The 18,356-nt window shown below is 43.3% G+C and overlaps 2 protein-coding genes across 2 annotated transcripts in view; both read left to right on the forward strand.

Annotated features, from left to right (window-relative positions):
- Positions 1-13,829, forward strand: part of LOC115457752 (extracellular calcium-sensing receptor-like) — a 45,039-nt gene extending 31,210 nt beyond the window's left edge. Inside the window, exon 4 of the mRNA XM_030187329.1 lies at positions 13,340-13,829. Within this exon, the coding sequence (XP_030043189.1) occupies positions 13,340-13,573 (234 nt within the window). The 3' untranslated portion in view covers positions 13,574-13,829. The remainder of the gene's footprint in view (positions 1-13,339) is intronic.
- Positions 13,798-17,731, forward strand: LOC115458246 (vomeronasal type-2 receptor 26-like). The gene is made up of 3 exons (XM_030188105.1): positions 13,798-13,809; positions 13,917-14,040; positions 16,787-17,731. Exons 1-3 carry the CDS (start codon positions 13,798-13,800, stop codon positions 17,725-17,727), a joined length of 1,077 nt encoding a protein of 358 aa, XP_030043965.1. The 3' UTR covers positions 17,728-17,731.
- The last annotated feature ends 625 nt before the right edge of the window (positions 17,732-18,356 follow it).

Here is an 18,356-nt window from a genome sequence, read left to right on the forward strand (position 1 = left end):
GAGTGGGAGTTACAGCTGCAGAAATTAAAGATAGAGATGGAAATGGCTCACCTCCAAAGTTCAAGCACAACCCCTGTGCCAAGGGCCGAGGCAGGATCCACAACCTGAATTGGACCCAACTTGTTTTCACAGTTTGATGGTACAAGAGGAGACATAGATGGATATCTAACTGCTTTTGAAAAATGTGCTGCCTCAATGAGATTCCTCAGAAGACTGGGTGCATTGTCTGGGAGGAAAGATCACTGGTAGAGAGCACTTGAGGCCATAGGTGCCCGGTATAAGAGACTTGGGGAGGCTAAGCCTCCCCAGTCAGAAGTGCAGCAAGGGCGGGGCGGGTGCAGCTCGTGAACATCTCCCTCCCGGCTCCTTCCCCCCCCCCCCCCGACTGGTGCGCGACGGTCCCGATCTTTACCCCCGACTCGTGCGTTATCGCTGTCCCCCTCCGCTCCTGTCACGTCGTCTTCCGGATCCCTCCCACCCGACTGGTGCGTACCGGTCCCGATCTTTACCCCCATCCCCCCGACTAGTGCGGTGCCGCTCTCCCCCTCCGCTCCTGTCATGTCGTCTTTCAACTTCGAGGCTTCCTTCCTGTAGCATCAGCAGCATCAGCAATGATGTAAGTGCCGCTGCTTTCAGCCTGCCCCGGAAGCCTTCTCTGGACAGCGTCCCTCCAACACTGAAGCTGTACAGAGAGTGCTTCCGGGGCAGGCTGAAAGCAACGGCGCGTACATCATTGCTGATGCTGCTGCTGCTGCTACGGGAAGGAAGCCTCGAAGTTGAAAGACGACGTGACAGGAGCGGAGGGGGAGAGCGATATGGTACCGCACTAGTCTGGGGAGGAGGGGAAGCGATGCCAGACAGACAGACCAACCAAAGGGAAAGGGGGGTGGAGAGAGGAGGATGTGAGATGCCACATCTAAGGGGAAGAGAGAGGAAGGAAAGCAATGGCAGGGCATGGGAATGGGAAAAGGGGGGGTGGAGAAAGGAGTAAGAGTGATGGAAGCAAGAAGGGGAGGGAAGAGAAAGGTGGGATGCATGAGGAAGAGGAGAGATGCATGAGGAAGCTGGAGGAGAGAGAGAGGAAGTGGAAAAGTGTAGGGGAGAGCCAGAGAGAGATGGGGAGAGAAAGAGGAGACATGGAAGAGAGCAGGGGAGAGCCAGAGAGAGATGGGGAGAGAAAAAGGGGACAAGGAAGCAGGGCCGTGCCAACACAGTAAGCGAGGTAAGCACGGCAGGAGGGCGCCGTCCTCTGGGGGGGGCGCCCCGCCGCACCATGCTTACCTCGCCCTCCCGCTCCCATGTCCCAACTGCCCACCCTCTTCTCCCCCCCAACAAGATCCCTTTTAAATTTACCTCCGTCTGGCAGCGAAGGTGCAGCGTCAGCGAAGGAGGCGGCGCTCCCGACGTCTCTACTAGACTTCCCTTCGCTCAGTGTTCCGCCTTCTTCTGATGTCAAGGAAATGATGTCAGAAGAAGGCGGGACATTGAGCGAAGGGAAGACTAGTAGAGACGTCGGGAGCGCCGCCTCCTTCACTGACACTGCGCCTTCGCTGCCGGACGGAGGTAAATTTAAAAGGGATCTTGGGGGGGAAGAAGAAGGCGGGCAGTTGGGACATGGGAGCGGGAGGGCAGGGGAGAGAGGAGCGTGGATGGGAGTGCAGCGATCATTTTCACGGGGGGGGGGGGCGAGCGTGTGCCAACTATTCGTCTGCGGGGGGTGCTGGGGGTGCCAAATGATCTTCTGCAGGGGGGTGCCACAGACCCTTGGCATGGCCCTGCATGGAAGAGAGCAGGGGAAAGCCAGGGACATGGAAAAGAGCAGGGAAGAGCCAGAGAGAGATGGGGAGAAAGAGGGGACATGGGCAGGAGAGAGAAGCTGCTGGGGAGAAACTGGGGGAGACCCTAGCTGTCAGACGGAGAAATGCTGAATGAAAGGAGGGATAAAGAGGGAAAAGCTGGAAAGAGGGGGCAGAAAGAGGGAAGACACTGGACGTAAGGGTAGAGAGGGAAAGAGGAAAGACACTGGAAGGATGGGGATAGAGAGGACATGCTGAATGGAAAAGGGTCAAGAGAGAGAACTGTTTAGAAGGAAGGAGATATAGAGGGAGACAATGGATGGAAAGAGAGGGAGACAATAGACAGAAGGATTGGGAGAGGGTAATGGGTAGAAGGATGGAGAAAGAAAGAGGGATGACACTGGATAGAAGGGTATGAGAAAGAGGGAAGGTGCTGGACATGGATGTATGGATGGATGGAGGGGAGGGAAGAGAGGAGAAATCTGGACATGGATGGAGTGGAGGGCAGGGAACAGAGGAGAAATGTTGGACAAGGATGGAGGGAAGGAAAGACAGAAGTACATGTACATGGATGGAGGGGAGGGGAGAAATGCTGGTTATGGATGGAGGGGAAAATTGCTGAATTTAAGGGCTGGATCGGAACACTTTGAGGGCAGATGCTGAAACTGGAGAAAGGATAGGGACAGGGCTACAGATGGTAGACAGGACACATAAGGACACAGGAGGATGGTGGACATGTTGAGAGAAAAAATATCAAATGGAAAGAAGACCCTGGGACCAAGCGAATAGAAAAACTAAATGATCAGACAACAAAGGTAGAAAAAAGTATTTTATTCAGAATTTATTAACTGGAATATGTCAGCTTTTGGAAATGTGCATCTGTGATATTTTGCATGTAAGTTTCAATTTTTCTAGTATTGCTGCATGCTGAGTCTGACTTCTTGAGGTAACTTTCCAGTTTTGCCTTCATATCTGTTGTGTCATGTGTTTTTCATGTGTAATCAAGGTGCAGTATTCTACTAGTGTGTAGTATATACAGCCCTTTTTGGGGTTTTTTTTTGTTTCACTAGGTTTTAGAGCCCGGTGTAATTACAGTGCTGCCTTTCCATGCATAAGGTTGTAGCTCGTCCTGTCCTTGGAATTAGTGCTGTTATGGTTTGCTAAGGTTATGAGTGTGTTTTTGCACAAGTTTGTGTATAGTGTTTTGCAGTGGAGAGATTGTGTGTTGACCTTACTGAGGTGGCACCAAAACATCAGAAAGGGTGTACAGCGTAAATCATGACACACTACCTCTTGAAGGATCTACATATAGTAGTTAATAAAAGGAGCTCATTGTGAACACTATCCACCCTAAAAGGGTGTTTTGTGGCTCTACATGAGAATTGTGATATTATGATCCCTTGTTTCATATTGTTGACGGTCTGCATACCGCTCAATCCGAATAGGATACATTAACGCTAGATCAGCAATAAGCAACTCAGTAGACATACTACACTGGATTACCATAGAGAATCTAGACCTTCTATTCATAATGGAAACATGGTTCCACGGTCCTACAGATCCCGCCATCATAGAGACTTGCCCACCAGAATACAAAATCACCCACTGGACAAGAAATGGAAAAAGAGGTGGCGGAATAGCCATAATCTACAAATCCGAGTTCATCATCACAACCACTGGCGAATCTACCTCACCACAACTCGAAATCGCCTCGACAAGAATCACCCATCCGAACTTACAAGGACACCTCAATACAATCCTATTCTACAGACCACCAGGAAAATGGAAAGACTCCCAAACACAACTCATGGACTTCAACTCAAACACATGTGTCTCAGCCTCAAACATCCTCATAATAGGAGACATCAACCTGCACCTTGAAGACGACACTTCAACAGGCACACAAGAATGCAAAGAATTCCTAAAACTCTGGGATCTACACGCACCTAATAATCAAACAACACACAAAAAAGGACACACACTAGACATCATTACACACAAATTCGACCCAGACTCAACTCTCCTACTTACAGACACAAGATGGACACCCACACCATGGACAGACCACCACAAAGCACACGTCTCCCTCCACTGGCGAAAAATACACAGAAACACAGTCAACAAACATGAACGAACAACATACACCACAAGAGGAAAAATAGACCCCACAACATTCTGGCAACAGGTCTACCAAAACGAATGGTTAACATACACCAACACCATTCAATTCCTCCAAGAATGGGATGACATATGTAAGACTACATTAGACTCAATCACACCAATCCAAACCGGAACATCACATAGGAAAAAATCAAACTCATGGTTCACAGAAGAGCTGAAAGAACTCAAAACACAAGTCAGAAAACTAGAACGCACATGGAACAAAAAGAAAGATGAACACACACTGAATGCCTGGAAATCACTTCGGAGGAAATACAAATACACTATAAAACAGACTAAAAGACTTCACTACAAAATAATGATTGGACCAAACTATAAAGACACACACAAACTCTTCAACCTTGTAAATAAACTACTAGACACCACACCAGTTACAAACAACAACAAAGATACACCAGGAGTCGATGACCTCGCGAAATACTTCAAGGAGAAAATTATACAATTGCGACTCAAAATACCCACCAGCCCTACTGAATACTCCACACTCCTAAACTGTCTAGACCCAGAAGACGGAATATATCCAGCAGACAGGATCTGGACCGAATTCGAATTACTTTCAGAGGACCTCATCTCTAAAACGCTTAAAAGATTCATTAAATCCCAATGCAAACTAGATATTTGCCCAAACAACCTCATGAAGTTAGCTCCTCAACAATTCATAATGGATCTAACAAACCACGTGAACTTCATGTTACAAAATGGACTTTTTCCAAAGGAGAAAGGAAAGATTCTACTCACCCCAATACCCAAAGACACAAAGAAACACGCAAGCGAAATAACTAACTACAGACCAGTGGCATCAATACCACTAATAATCAAAATAACCGAAGGGATGGTAACCAAACAACTCACAAACTATCTCAACAAGTTCTCAGTGCTGCATGACGCCCAATCAGGATTCCGGTCAAACCACAGCATAGAAACAGTATTAATTACCATAATGACCAAATTTAAACAAATGATCGCAACCGGCACCAACATACTCCTCTTACAATTCGACATGTCAAGTGCCTTTGATATGGTTGACCATGGAATCCTACTACACATACTCGAATATTTTGACATCGGAGGCAATGTCCTAAACTGGTTCAAGGGGTTCTTAACCTTACGCTCATATCAGGTCACATCAAATTCAACTACGTCTGCAGCATGGACACCTGAATGTAGAGTACCACAGGGATCCCCCTTCTCGCCAACTATTTTCAACCTAATGATGGTTCCCTTGGCAAAACCTCTATCGAACCATAACTTTAACCCATACTTATATGCCGATGATGTAACGATATATATTCCTTTCAAACAAGACATTAATGAAATCTCCAACGAAATCAACCAAAGTCTACACATCATGAACACCTGGGCAGATGCATTCCGATTGAAACTGAACGCAGAAAAAAAACTCAATGCCTCATACTTACCTCCCAATACAACATGAAAACATTTACCGAAATTAACACACCTAAACTTAATCTACCAATCTCAGAAACCTTAAAAATCCTTGGAGTCACTATCGACCGCCACTTAACACTTGAGACTCATGCGAACAACACAACCAAAAAGATGTTCTACTCCATGTGGAAACTGAAAAGAATTAAACCATTCTTTCCGAGATCTGTCTTCTGCAGCCTAGTGCAATCACTCGTGCTCAGCCATCTGGACTACTGCAACTCACTATAAGCAGGCTGCAAAGAGCAAATATTGAGGAAACTTCAAACAGCCCAGAATACTGCAGCCAGACTCATCTTCGGAAAATCAAAATACGAAAGTGCAAAACCCTTACGTGAGAAACTACACTGGCTCCCACTCACGGAACGTATTACCTTTAAAGTATGCACCTTAGTTCACAAAATCATTCATGGTGAAGCCCCTGCATACATGTCTGACTTAATAGACCTGCCACCCAGAAACGCTAAAAGATCATCCTGAACTTTCCTCAATCTCCACTTCCCTAAGTGCAATGGCATAAAATACAAAGTACTACATGCATCAACCTTCTCTTATATGAGCACACAATTCTGGAATACACTACCACGCAACCTGAAAACAATCTACAAATTAACCGACTTCCGCAAGCTATTGAAGACTCATCTCTTTGAGAAAATTTACTGTAAGGATCAAAACACATGAAGTCCATACACACTAATAGAAATGCATCAATACACTTCCCGTGAATTCTCCTCCCCATACTTTCACCACACCTAAAGCTCCACCCACAGATAAAACTGTTACACCTTAACGTTCTCAGGCTACTGTTCTATCGTCTTATCATCCCCCTTTGTTACATTCCATTGATGTATCCCCCAAATGATATTCTGAATTGACTTTGTCTTCCCTTAATTCTCCACAATGTAACCCAATATTGAATTGTAACAAGCTGTACTTCCATCAATCACAATGTATTGTAAGCCACACTGAGCCCGCAAATAGGTGGGAAAATGTGGGATACAAAAGCAATAAAATAAAATAAATAAAAATATGATTGGTATATTGGTGTATTAGGGTCTGCCTAGTGTTATGGTACAATAAGGTTCTGAGTGTGTTTTTGCACAAATTTGTGCATAGTGTTTTACAGTTGAGCGATTGTGGTTAGTATATGCTTTGAGCAACCACTTTATTCTTTGACATATGATACATATCTAATATCTAAATTTATAAAAGGTATTAATTGTGACTTTTATTTTATTTATTTATTTTTTTCTGTGTGTTATCAGACAATTATGGATTTAAGCCCCACCCCTAACCCCGCCCCCTTTAGCCTCCCCAAACAGTTGGGCCATCGACCGCCTATGCTTGAGGCATTTCAAGGACTATCTTGTGGGCTTGTTAGAGAAAGCTTGCAGGCAGCCCAGACTAAGCAAAAGACCTGGTATGATCATAAGGTCCAAAAATAGAGAGTTTTATGAGGGCCAGCAGGTACTTCTTTTGGTCCCAGTTTGTCAGAGTAAACTTCAAGCTAATTTGTAGGATCTTACAAGGTCATAAGGCACCTGAATAACTATGTTATATCTACCAAATATCCTGAAGCGGTAGCCTTATCCTCCAGAGAAAACTGCCACTGTGCTGTTAGAAACATTTTCCCAGGTAGGATATCTATGAGAAATACTCTCAGACCAAGGGACTAAGTTTATGTCTGAGCTGCTCCAAAATCTGTGGAATGAAATCTGTACATGTCACATATCACCCTGAGACTAATGGGTTGGTGGAGAGATTTAATGGTACGTTAAAACACATTTTAAAGACTTTTGTAGAAACAGGAGGCAGACTGAGAAAAATACTTACCCTACATACAGAGAAGTACCTCAAGAGTCTACAGGGTTCTCCCCATTTGAGTTGCTTTATGGCCAGAAGGTGAGAGGGTCCCTTGACCTAATAACAGAACATTGGGAAGGGAAAGTTGATACCTCTGACACCCCTGTAATTGAATATGTAGTTAATATGCGGCAGAGATTAGAAGAACTTGTGGGCTTTGTTAGAGATAGCTTGCAGGCAGCCCAGACTAAGCAAAAGACCTGATATGATCATATGGCCCAAAATAGAGAGTTTTATGAGGGCCAGCAGGTACTTGTTTTGGTCCCAGTTTGTCAGAATAAACTTCAAGCTAATTGGTAGGACCTTACAAGGTGATAAGATGCCTGAATGACTATGTTATATCTATGGACTCTCAACACAGAAAGCAGTGTAAATATGTTAACCGTAACCTCCGCTCACAGGACAAAGCCCTTCTCTCAGTACCCTTCTCCACCACTGCCAACTCCAGGCTCCGCTCATTCTGCCTTGCCTCACCCTATGCCTGGAACAATCTTCCTTTACCCACACGCCATGCCCCCTCCCTACCCATCTTCAAATCTCTGCTTAAAACTCACCTCTTCAATGCTGCCTTCGGCGCCTAACCGCTCGAGATATATAGAATGCCCCAATCTATCCACCCTATCAGATTAACTGTTCACTCGTCCTCTAGATTGTTCACTTGTCTTTAGATTGTTCTCTTGTCTTTTAGATTGTAAGCTCTTTGAGCAGGGACCGTCCTTCTATGTTTAAACTGTACAGCGCTGCGTAACCCTAGTAGCGCTTTAGAAATGCTAGTTAGTAGTAGTAGTAGTAGTAGTTAAAGGCCTATGCAAATCACAAAGCTATGGTGCTAGCTGTTTGCAGTCTACTGGAAGAGTGTCAGGATAGTGAGCCCATACCTGACCTCTTAGCAGAGACCTTACCCGAGGGATCTATACAATAAATTGTAGTGGGAGAGCAATTCACCACCACCCAGAGATAGTGTTAGAAGCAGTACTGCAAAAGTATGCAGATGTGTTTTCCACTAAACCAGGACTTACCTATTTAGCTAATCACAATGTAAACACAGGTGGCCATGACCTGCTGAAGCAGGGTCCCTATTGAATATCTGCTGAGATGGGGAGGCAAATGAAGCCAGGAGATTGACGTGATGCTAGCCCTAGGAGTTATCAAGAAGCCTCATGGTTCCTGGGCCTCTCCCATAGTTCTTGTTCCCAAGAAAGATGGCACAACCTCCTTTTCTGTGTTGATTTACAGGAGACTCAAGGAACGCGTCACTTTTAAAGTATGCACATTAGTCCACAAAATCATTCACGGCGAAGCCCCAGCCTACATGTCTGAGTTGATAGACTTACCACCCAGAAACGCCAAAAGACCATCCCGAACCTTCCTTAACCTCCACTTCCCCAATTGCAAAGGCGTGAAATACAAAGCGCTACACGCGTCAACCTTTTCTCACATGAGCACGCAGTGTTGGAATACACTGCCGCGCAACCTAAGAACAACCAATGAGCAAGCTTCCTTCCACAGATTATTGAAGACCCATCTTTTCGAAAAAATTTACGGAAAGAAACAAAACACATAAAGTCCACACTTACTGTTCACTAATGCGCATCATACATTCACCTCTGAATTTTCATTCCCATATTATCACATCACTCATACCTTTACTCACAGAAAGATATATACCATACGCCTTCATGCCTTTTTATCGCCCTCTAAGCTCCCATTGTTTCCTTCCAAAGTTGTAATGTCTATGTTCCATTATTACATTCCTTAACGACACCTCAATTGTTTCGCATAACTCTGCACAATGTAATCCATAACTATCTGTAACAAATTGTATTTCCAACATTCAACTCATATTGTAAGCCACACTGAACCCGCAAAAAGGTGGGAAAATGTGGGATACAAATGCAATAAATAAAATAAAATAAAAAAAATTGTACTGTATCTGACGCCTATCAGATGCCCCACATGGACGAGTTACTAGACCATTTAGCTGGGGCCCAGAAACTGACGAAAATGGACCTTAGCTATGGCAGATCCCCTTAACAGCTACTGCTCAGGAGCGATCAGCAATTATTACCCCATTTCATTTGTATGAGTTTACTGTAATGCCTTTTGGAATGAAAAATACCCCTGGTACATTTTAGTCCTTAGTGAATCATCTGTTAGATGGACTCCAGGAGCATGCTAGGGCTTATCTTGATGATATTGCTGTGTACAGTCAGACTTGGGATGACCTCCTGATCCATTTAAGTGGAATACTGGACTGGATTAGGGAGGCCCGGCTGACTATAAAACCCAGCAAATGTCAGATGGGCAGTGGCGTACCAAAGGGGGGGGGGGCGGTAGGGGCGGTCCGCCCCTGGTGCACACCATTAGGGGGTGCCACGCGCCTGTTACTTCCTGTTCCGGGGCAGAGGGAGCAGCAGGGAGGGAACGAGCAGACTCAGAGCTAACAGGTGCGTGGCACCCCCCCCCCCCCGGCAGGTAAAAATGCACCCGGGGGGGGGGCATATCGGCAATCCGCCCTGGGTGTCAGCCAGGCTAGGAACGCCACTGCAGATGGGAACAGCAGAAGTGAATATTTAGGGCACAGAGTAGATGTGGATAGCTGAAGCCTGAACCAGCGAAGGTGGAAGCTATACAAAACTGGCCCACTTCCCAAAATAAAAAGCAAGTACTACTACTACTACTTAACATTTCTAAAGCGCTACTAGGGTTACGCAGCGCTGTACAATTTAACATAGAGAGACGGTCCCTGCTCAAGGAGCTTACAATCTAAGAGACAAGTGAACGGACAGTCCGATAGGGGCGGTCAAATTGGGGCAGTCTGCATTTACTGAACGGTAAGAGTTAGGTGCCGAATGCAGCATTGAAGAGGTGGGTTTTAAGCAAAGACTTGAAGATGGGCAGGGAGGAGGCTTGGCATAAGGGCTCAGGAAGGTTGTTCCAAGCATAGGGTGAGGCGAGGCAGAATGAGCGAATTGGAAGTTACTTCATGGAGCCTGTCCCTGCAAATATTCAACTTCACTATACAGCACTGGAAAGGCAATGAACACGGTAATGCTGATGGCCTCTCTAGAAAAGAAAAATCAGAACCACCCTAACACTGGATTATCAAGACCCAATGAGTACTCTGTGGAGGCCACAATCAAGGGTTTCCCTCTTTAGGAGGGAGGTGTGTAGAAACAGTGTGTTTTAAGCATGTAGGAGTGAAGGAGTGGCCTAGTGGTTGAAGTAACTGTCTTGAAATACAGAGGTGGCTGGTTCAAATTCCACTGTTGCTCCTTGTGATCTTGGGCAAGTCAATTAACCCTCCATTGTTTCAGGTACAAACTTAGATTGTGAACCTTCCTGGGACAGAGAAATATCCAGCATATCTGAATGTAATTCACCTTGAGCTACTACTGAAAAAGGTGTGAGCTAAATGTAAAATGTATTGAATATTTTCCTGCATTATGTTCTGAAGTGTATTTCTCCTGTTTGGCCAGCAGATGGTGCATGGTTTTTTTGCTTAAAGCTATTACAGAGAACTGACTCCTCTTTCTTTATTTGGCACACAGGTAATAGGAAGTGGCTGTAGTGATGTAACCAGTTTTTATTTGAAACTTTACTGTTCTGGGCTCTCATAGGCTTGGAGTTTTGAAAATTATTATCCAGCAGATGCTAGCTATTGCTTCAGTCCTAGCCAGAAAGAAAGAGAGACAGATTTCTTTGCTGAGGCTCAGTGAATTATATGTCCTGGTCTTCCCAGGTATTGTTTAGCCAGTATGCAAATATATAGATAGTGTTATAAAAGATCCATATTTCAGCTACCTGTTATTGTATGTTAATTGCACATTTTTTGTTTATTGTTCCAGTGTGAGAATAAACACATTTGTTTGTTTTTTCTATCTGTCTGGACTGATAAAGAATCCTGATGGTTTGTGTGTTAGGTTTGTGATTGCTTTCTGGTAATTGTGGGACCACTGGGAGTGTAGGTCCAATAACCTAGAAATCAATGGGGATACCAAGGCACATCCTCCCCCTACCTGTTTCACTTGTGGTGGTAAATGTGATCCCTCCCACACCCACCCAAAACCCACTGTACCCACATGTAGGTACCCTCCTTCATCCCTAAGGGCTATGGTAGTGGTGTATAGTTGTGGGGAGTGGGATTTGGTGCTCAGCACACAAGGTAAGGGAGCTATGTACCTGGGAGCAATTTCTGATGTCCACTTTAGTGCCCACTAGGGTGCCCAGTTGGTGTCCAGGCATGTCAGGGGGACCAGTGCACTACGAATGCTGGCTCCTCCTATGACCAAAGGGCTTGGATTTGGTCATTTTTGAAATGGGCGTCCTCGATTTCCATTATTGCCGAAAACTGGGGATAACCATCTCTAAGGTCGACGATCTCAACATTTAGGTCAACAATCTCTAAGGTCGACCTAAATTTTGAGATTTGGGCGTCCCCGACTGTATTATCGAAATGAAAGATGGACGCCCATCTTGTTTCGATAATACGGGTTTCCCCGCCCCTTTGTGGCACCGTCCTTACAGATGGGCCCCCTTAGAGATGACCATCCACGTTCGAAAATGTCACTTGACACAGGATGCTGGACTCCACCAACTTTTCATCTGACACAGAGTGATACTTTAAAAAAACAAAAACAGAAACCAAAAAATCACCTATAGAATGGTGCTAAAATCTAGATGACACAAAAACCAACCTTAACAACTATTCCATAAATCACTTATAAAATACAAACATAAATCGACTTTTGCATACCAAAATTTAGGTGAGATATCTTATTGAAATTTCAACTAAGCTTGTAATGTTCTATGTACAACATCTTCTATAATTTGTGCACCTCACTAAGGGCCCCTTTTACCAAGCTGCGGGAAAGAGGTGTCTGCGGTGGCGTCGACCTGTGTTTTTCATTCGTGCCAATGCCACCTTTTACTGCACCTGGTAAAAGGAAGTCTCACTTTCCTGCACGAAATGGCCATATCGCAAGTAAAGCACTTGCAGCGCAGACATTTTGGGGGAAGCAGTAAGGGCTCCCGCGATAACCTGGTGGTAACCAGTCAGCACGTGGCACTGCCTGAGTACCACCGGGTACACTCTGGCACAACAAAAATAAATACATTTTTGTAGCGCAAGAAATGACAGTGAGCTAGGGATGGGAAGTACCGCTGGGCTGCTGCGATGGCTGAACGGTACTTCCTGTTTAGCGAGCGGTAAGCCTGCATTGGGTTTACTGCCACTTAGTAAAAGGAGCCCTAAGCAACACATCCATGACATACCCATGCTCTTGTGAATGCCACCTTGCAGTCATAAGTTAAGGGGCCTTTCTACTAAGCTGCCCTAAGAAATAGACGTAAGGAGTGCTAACGCGGGCACTTTCCCCACACTAATCCCATTTCTAGAGTGGACATAAAATATGTTTTTTAAATTATATTTTTCTGGCCTTATGCTAATATTTGTATTAGTAGGCAGTGATTGAAAAAAAATTAATGTGGAAGCCTTTAATACCTTCCATTTAGGATGCACTAAAGGCTCTTAAATTAAGGGGCTCTTTTATAAAGGTGCACCAAAAAGTGGCCTACGGTACTGTGTCTGCTCATATTGGACGCTCGCTGAACCATTTGTCCACTGCGTCTGGAAAAAAGGGTTTTTTTTGGGGGGAGGGGCAGGAAATGGATGTGTGGCAAAACTAAAACCAGCACATGTCTATTTACAGCCTGAGCCCTTAATGACTCGCATTGACATAGTGGTAAGAGCTCATGTGTTATCCATGCATGTGCCAACTGCCAGCTATTTTCTATCACGTGTTTTGGGTATGCGCCAAACTTGGAATTACCATCAGGCACACATGCTAGCCAGGCGGTAATGCCGATTTGACACGTGCTGGACGTGTGTAGAAACATATACGCCTTTATAAAAGGGTCCATTAGTGTCTGATAATCAATTAGTATTTGCTAATATGAAAGCACAACCTGGTTAATGCCACTATGTTCATTCTCCACCCATGACAAGCCCTCTCTAAAAAAAACATATTTCTAACTATACATTATCTTTCTAGCTCAACCAATACCTAAAAGAGGTTCACTTTAAAGACCCAGATGGACGTGAAATCTTCTTTGATGACAAAAGACATGTTGCAACTTACTATGACATCATGCAAGTCTTTCAGTTCCCTAATTTGACAACCGCCTGGATCCATGTTGGACGTTTCAAGCCCTCAGCTCCCAAGGACAAGCAACTCTTTGTGAACCTTACCGCCATCAGATGGAAAACTCCCTTTAACCAGGCCTGACACCATCCTGTTTGTAGTAGGGTTTATAATGTGGGAACAGGGCAGCTTAGAAAAGGCATAGGAAGAAAAGGATTTGAAAAAGTTTGCAATCACACGTTTTTATAATTATAGAATAAATATTCCTGCTCTTTGTTGAAAACATTCCCAGTCTGTCTTTAAATTACGTCTCATGTAACTGTTGTGTGATACCTCTGAAATGCTCTATTTACTGGGGGATATTTAGCATGTTGTCATTAGTACATCAGAAGTATTGGAAGCAGATATAGCAGACAAGCTCTCTTATAGAGAGAGGCAACTGCTGATTGGAGATTATGACTATTTCTCTCTTTCTTCCTCTCCTTAGGTCCCCCGCTCTGTGTGCTCTGAGAGCTGTATTCCTGGATACAGGAAAGTCATTGATCCTGAGAAGCCGATCTGCTGCTTTGACTGTTTCGCCTGCTCTGAAGGGATGTATTCTAATACCACAGGTAGACAAAACACATCACAGTGTTTTATAAATATAAAATACCTAATGTTAATGTGAACCAGATATACATCTATAGGTACTGGAAACTTAGAAAATACATTGATATAGCAAGATGATAAATATTTCTATGCATCCTACATCATATTTAATATTCAGATTTATGCAATAAAGGTAATTTTTGGCTATGGCCTCTTAGCTTCTGAAACAATGTAGCATTCTATGTAGCAACACATATTGGACTAGATTCAGTGAATGGCACCAATTCAGGTGCCAAACATTGAGCACTGAAAGCTATTCTCTAGCACACTATTCCCTCAGCACATTTCCGACCTCGATAACTTTAACTTCATCAATGGAATGAACCCAACCTTTTGCGAATACACAGCAGACCATACACCATTGCTCTCCTCACCATTGAATCAGTCACACAGGCGACTTATAGGTTCTCCAATACCCACTGTAAACTAGACATCTGCCCCCGCCATCTACTTAAATCCGCACCCGACTGTTTCTTAGCAGACCACACTTTCTAAATTACATGTTACAAAAAGGTTTATTCCCTGAGGAATACGGCAGCATCCTACTCACCACTTTACCAAAAGACACCAAGAAAAAAAACAAATGATCTCACCAACTACCGCCCAGTTGCATCCCATTAGTAGTCAAACTGATGGAAAGCCTAGTTACCAAACAGCTCACTGAATATCTGGACAAGGTCTCATTTTTACATGAGTCACAATCAGGATTCCGCCCCCTTCAGAGCACCAAAACTGTACTAGTCACTCTACTGGCCAAATTCAAGCGGGAAATAGCCACAGGTAAAAACATCCTCCTCCTCCAATTTGACATGTCAAGCGCTTTTGATATGGTAAACCACAACATACTACTAAAACTATTAGATCACTTCGAGATTGGTGGACATATACTTAACTGGATCAAAGGTTTCCTAACCACCAGAACATATCAAGTAAAATCAAATTCAAACATATCGCCTCCATGGAAATCTGGCTGCCTAGTACCTCAAGGCTCTCCACTATCACCAATACTCTTCAATATAATGATGATCCCACTGGCCAAAGCCTTATCCAACATAGGCCTGAACCCGTTCATTTATGCAGACGACGTTACAATCTATATTCCCTTCAAATATGATTTGGCAGAAATTACCAATGAAATCAAGCTCGGCTTGAACACAATGGTCTCATGGGCAAATTTCTTCCAACTGAAATTGAACTCTGAAAAACCACACAGCCTTGTCTTATCATCTCAATACAATAAGCTCACCCCCACAGCCATAAACAACCCAGACCATACCCTCCCTATCCCAGACAACTGAAAAATACTCGGCGTCATAATTGACCGCAACCTTACTCTTGAAAGCCAAGTAAACTCCACAACAAAGAAAATGTTCCATTCAATGTGGAAACTTAAATGCCTAAAACCCTTCTTCCCAGAGGAACATTTTGTAAATTAATACAATCAATGGTATTAAGCCATGCAGATTACTGTAACGGAATCTACGCGGGATGCAAAGATCAACTCACAAAGAAACTCCAGACAGCCCAGAATACAGCAGCCAGGCTGATATTCGGTAAGACCCGATTCGAAAGTGCCAGACCCTTCTGAGAAAAAGTGCACTGGCTCCCTATTAAGGAGCGCATTACCTTCAAATTCTGTACCCTGATCCACAAAATTATCTACGGCGCAGTCCCAGGATACATGATTGACCTCATAGACCTGCCAAATAGGAACAGTTCCGGATTATCTCGAACATATCTAAACCTCCATTATCCATGCTGCAAAGATCTCAAATACAAAACAACCTATGCATCCAGCTTCTCCTATTTAGGTACAAAACTATGGAATGCACTGCCAAAAGGAGTGAAAACAATCTACGACCATCTAAACTTCAGGAAATCACTAAAAACCTACCTATTTAGAAAGGCATACACTATTGACCCAACATAGGTGCCAACGCCCTACAATGCAGCAAATCCAGTGATTGTATTGGACACTATTTAACCTTCCCTCTCTCTGATTCCCTTATGCCTGAAAGAAATGGACCCTTTACTTGCCCACAATATCACCTTGTATTTGTTTCTCTGCCGTTCTTGGCAAACACCTATGGTACTATGTTTGCCACATTAAGCCTGCAAATAGGTGGGAAATGTGGGATACAAATGTAATACATAAATAAATAAATAAATAAATAAATAAATATTCTCTATTCTGAATTGTTTGCCATTTATAGAATAGCGCTTAGCACAAGGATCCATGTCAAAATATTTAGATGTGGCTAATTAAGACCAGTAATCAACTGTTAGCACTCAATTATTGGCACTAATTGGCTCATTGCTCTATTAAATTGTGTGCACAAATTGGGCAAATATCCATATTTCTATACACACAGTTTTGAGCTTCATTTATAGAATAGGGGTGATTGTGTGCACAGACCTAGCTGGGGAAAAATAAAACAGCCACATGCTATAGTGGAAGCATATGCAAACTATTGTTAAAAAAATGACCCAACTAATGTTATGCCTTTCATTCTTACCTTTGTGTATCTGTGCACAGGGATGGCCCAAGTCAGTCTGTCACCTGAGGTGAGAGATGAGGTGGTGCCCTTCATCCTCCCAGTACCCTGCCAACCCTCAAGTCTTATATCTCCCCTCACACTCTCTCACAACTCTGATTTGTTGGTAATTAAATATTTACAAATTAATCTTTAAGAAATGTATGTTTCATAGATGCAGAGAACTGCTTGAAGTGCCCTGAAGATCGGTGGCCCAGTGAGAAGAAGGATGAGTGTTTACCAAGAGACATTGATTTCTTGTCCTATGATGATCCTTTGGGTGAAACTTTGTCTTCAATTTCTATTCTCTTATTCATTATCACTGTCCTAGTGTTGGGAATCTTAATTAAATATCAGGACACACCAGTAGTGAAAGCCAATAACCAGAACCTCAGCTACATCCTCCTCATCTCCCTCATGTTCTCTTTCCTCTGTGCCTTGGTATTCATTGGACAGCCTGAGACACTGACCTGTCTTTTCAGGCAATCTGCTTTTGGGATAATATTTACAATTGCTGTTTCGACTGTATTAGCAAAAACTGTTACAGTAGTCATTGCCTTTGGTGCCAACAAACCCGGCAGCAATTTAAGAAAATGGGTTAGGACAAGAGTGTCCAGCTATCTAGTTCTTCTCTGCACCTCTGGTGAAATTGTGATATGCACTGTATGGCTGCTCATCTCTCCTCCGTTCCCTGAATTTGACACACAATCTGTTACTGGAAAGATTGTTTTACAGTGCAATGAGGGGTCCACTACAGCATTTTATAGTGTGATTGGGTACATGTTCTTTTTGGCATTTCTTAGTTTCAGTGTGGCTTTCCTAGTAAGGAAGGTTCCAGATAGTTTTAATGAGGCTAAGTTTATCACTTTCAGCATGCTGGTGTTCTGTAGTGTTTGGGTGTCCTTCATCCCATCATACCTGAGCACCAAAGGCAAATCCATGGTGGCTGTGGAAATATTTGCAATTCTGGCTTCTAGTGCTGGACTACTGGGTTGTATATTCATCCCCAAGTGTTACATTATTCTGCTCAGACCTGACCTGAATACAAGGGGACATATAATAGGAAAAGAAATATCATTAAAAAATACCATAAGGAGGAGGATTTATTTATCATGATCTTGTGTCCCCGCCCCATGAGGAAAGTTGAAAATTGATCCAAATTGTTGAAATGATTGAATTGTGAAAACTGAATACCTTTAAAATAGTCTGTAAACATTGAGGCAAATTTTCAAAGGATGGTAAAAATGTATTTGCTGCTGTCAAACTTATAAGTTCTTTACTCATAAATGCTCATCCCCTATACAGATAGTAACAGGCTCCAAAACAGTCTATCTGCTCAGTATTTATTTATTTTATTTCACAGTTTCTATACCACACTATCCTAGATACTAGGAGGGTTATATCATTATACACATATTTATCAAAAATAGCTAAAATGAAGAGACATCCTAAAACCTATTAACTTCTTATAAATAGTAAAATCATTCTAGCATGACCAAATCACCATTACTATCACCATCTTCAATTAAGAGCCTTTTGAAACAAAAAATTGTTTTTGAAGCTGTATGTTTTCCTTCTACACAAATGTACTAGAAACATATTCCAAATTGAGCATCCTCTATGGAAAATATTATTTGCCTGTAATCATCTAGTCTGATATGTTTGAAAGCTCGAACATCTAGTAAAAGTTTCTCTGCAGAGCACAATGCTCAGGATGGACAAAACACCCTCAGTACTGTTTCCAA

This window comes from Microcaecilia unicolor, chromosome 14 (genome assembly GCF_901765095.1).
Source record: "Microcaecilia unicolor chromosome 14, aMicUni1.1, whole genome shotgun sequence".
Taxonomy (NCBI): Eukaryota; Metazoa; Chordata; class Amphibia; order Gymnophiona; family Siphonopidae; genus Microcaecilia; species Microcaecilia unicolor.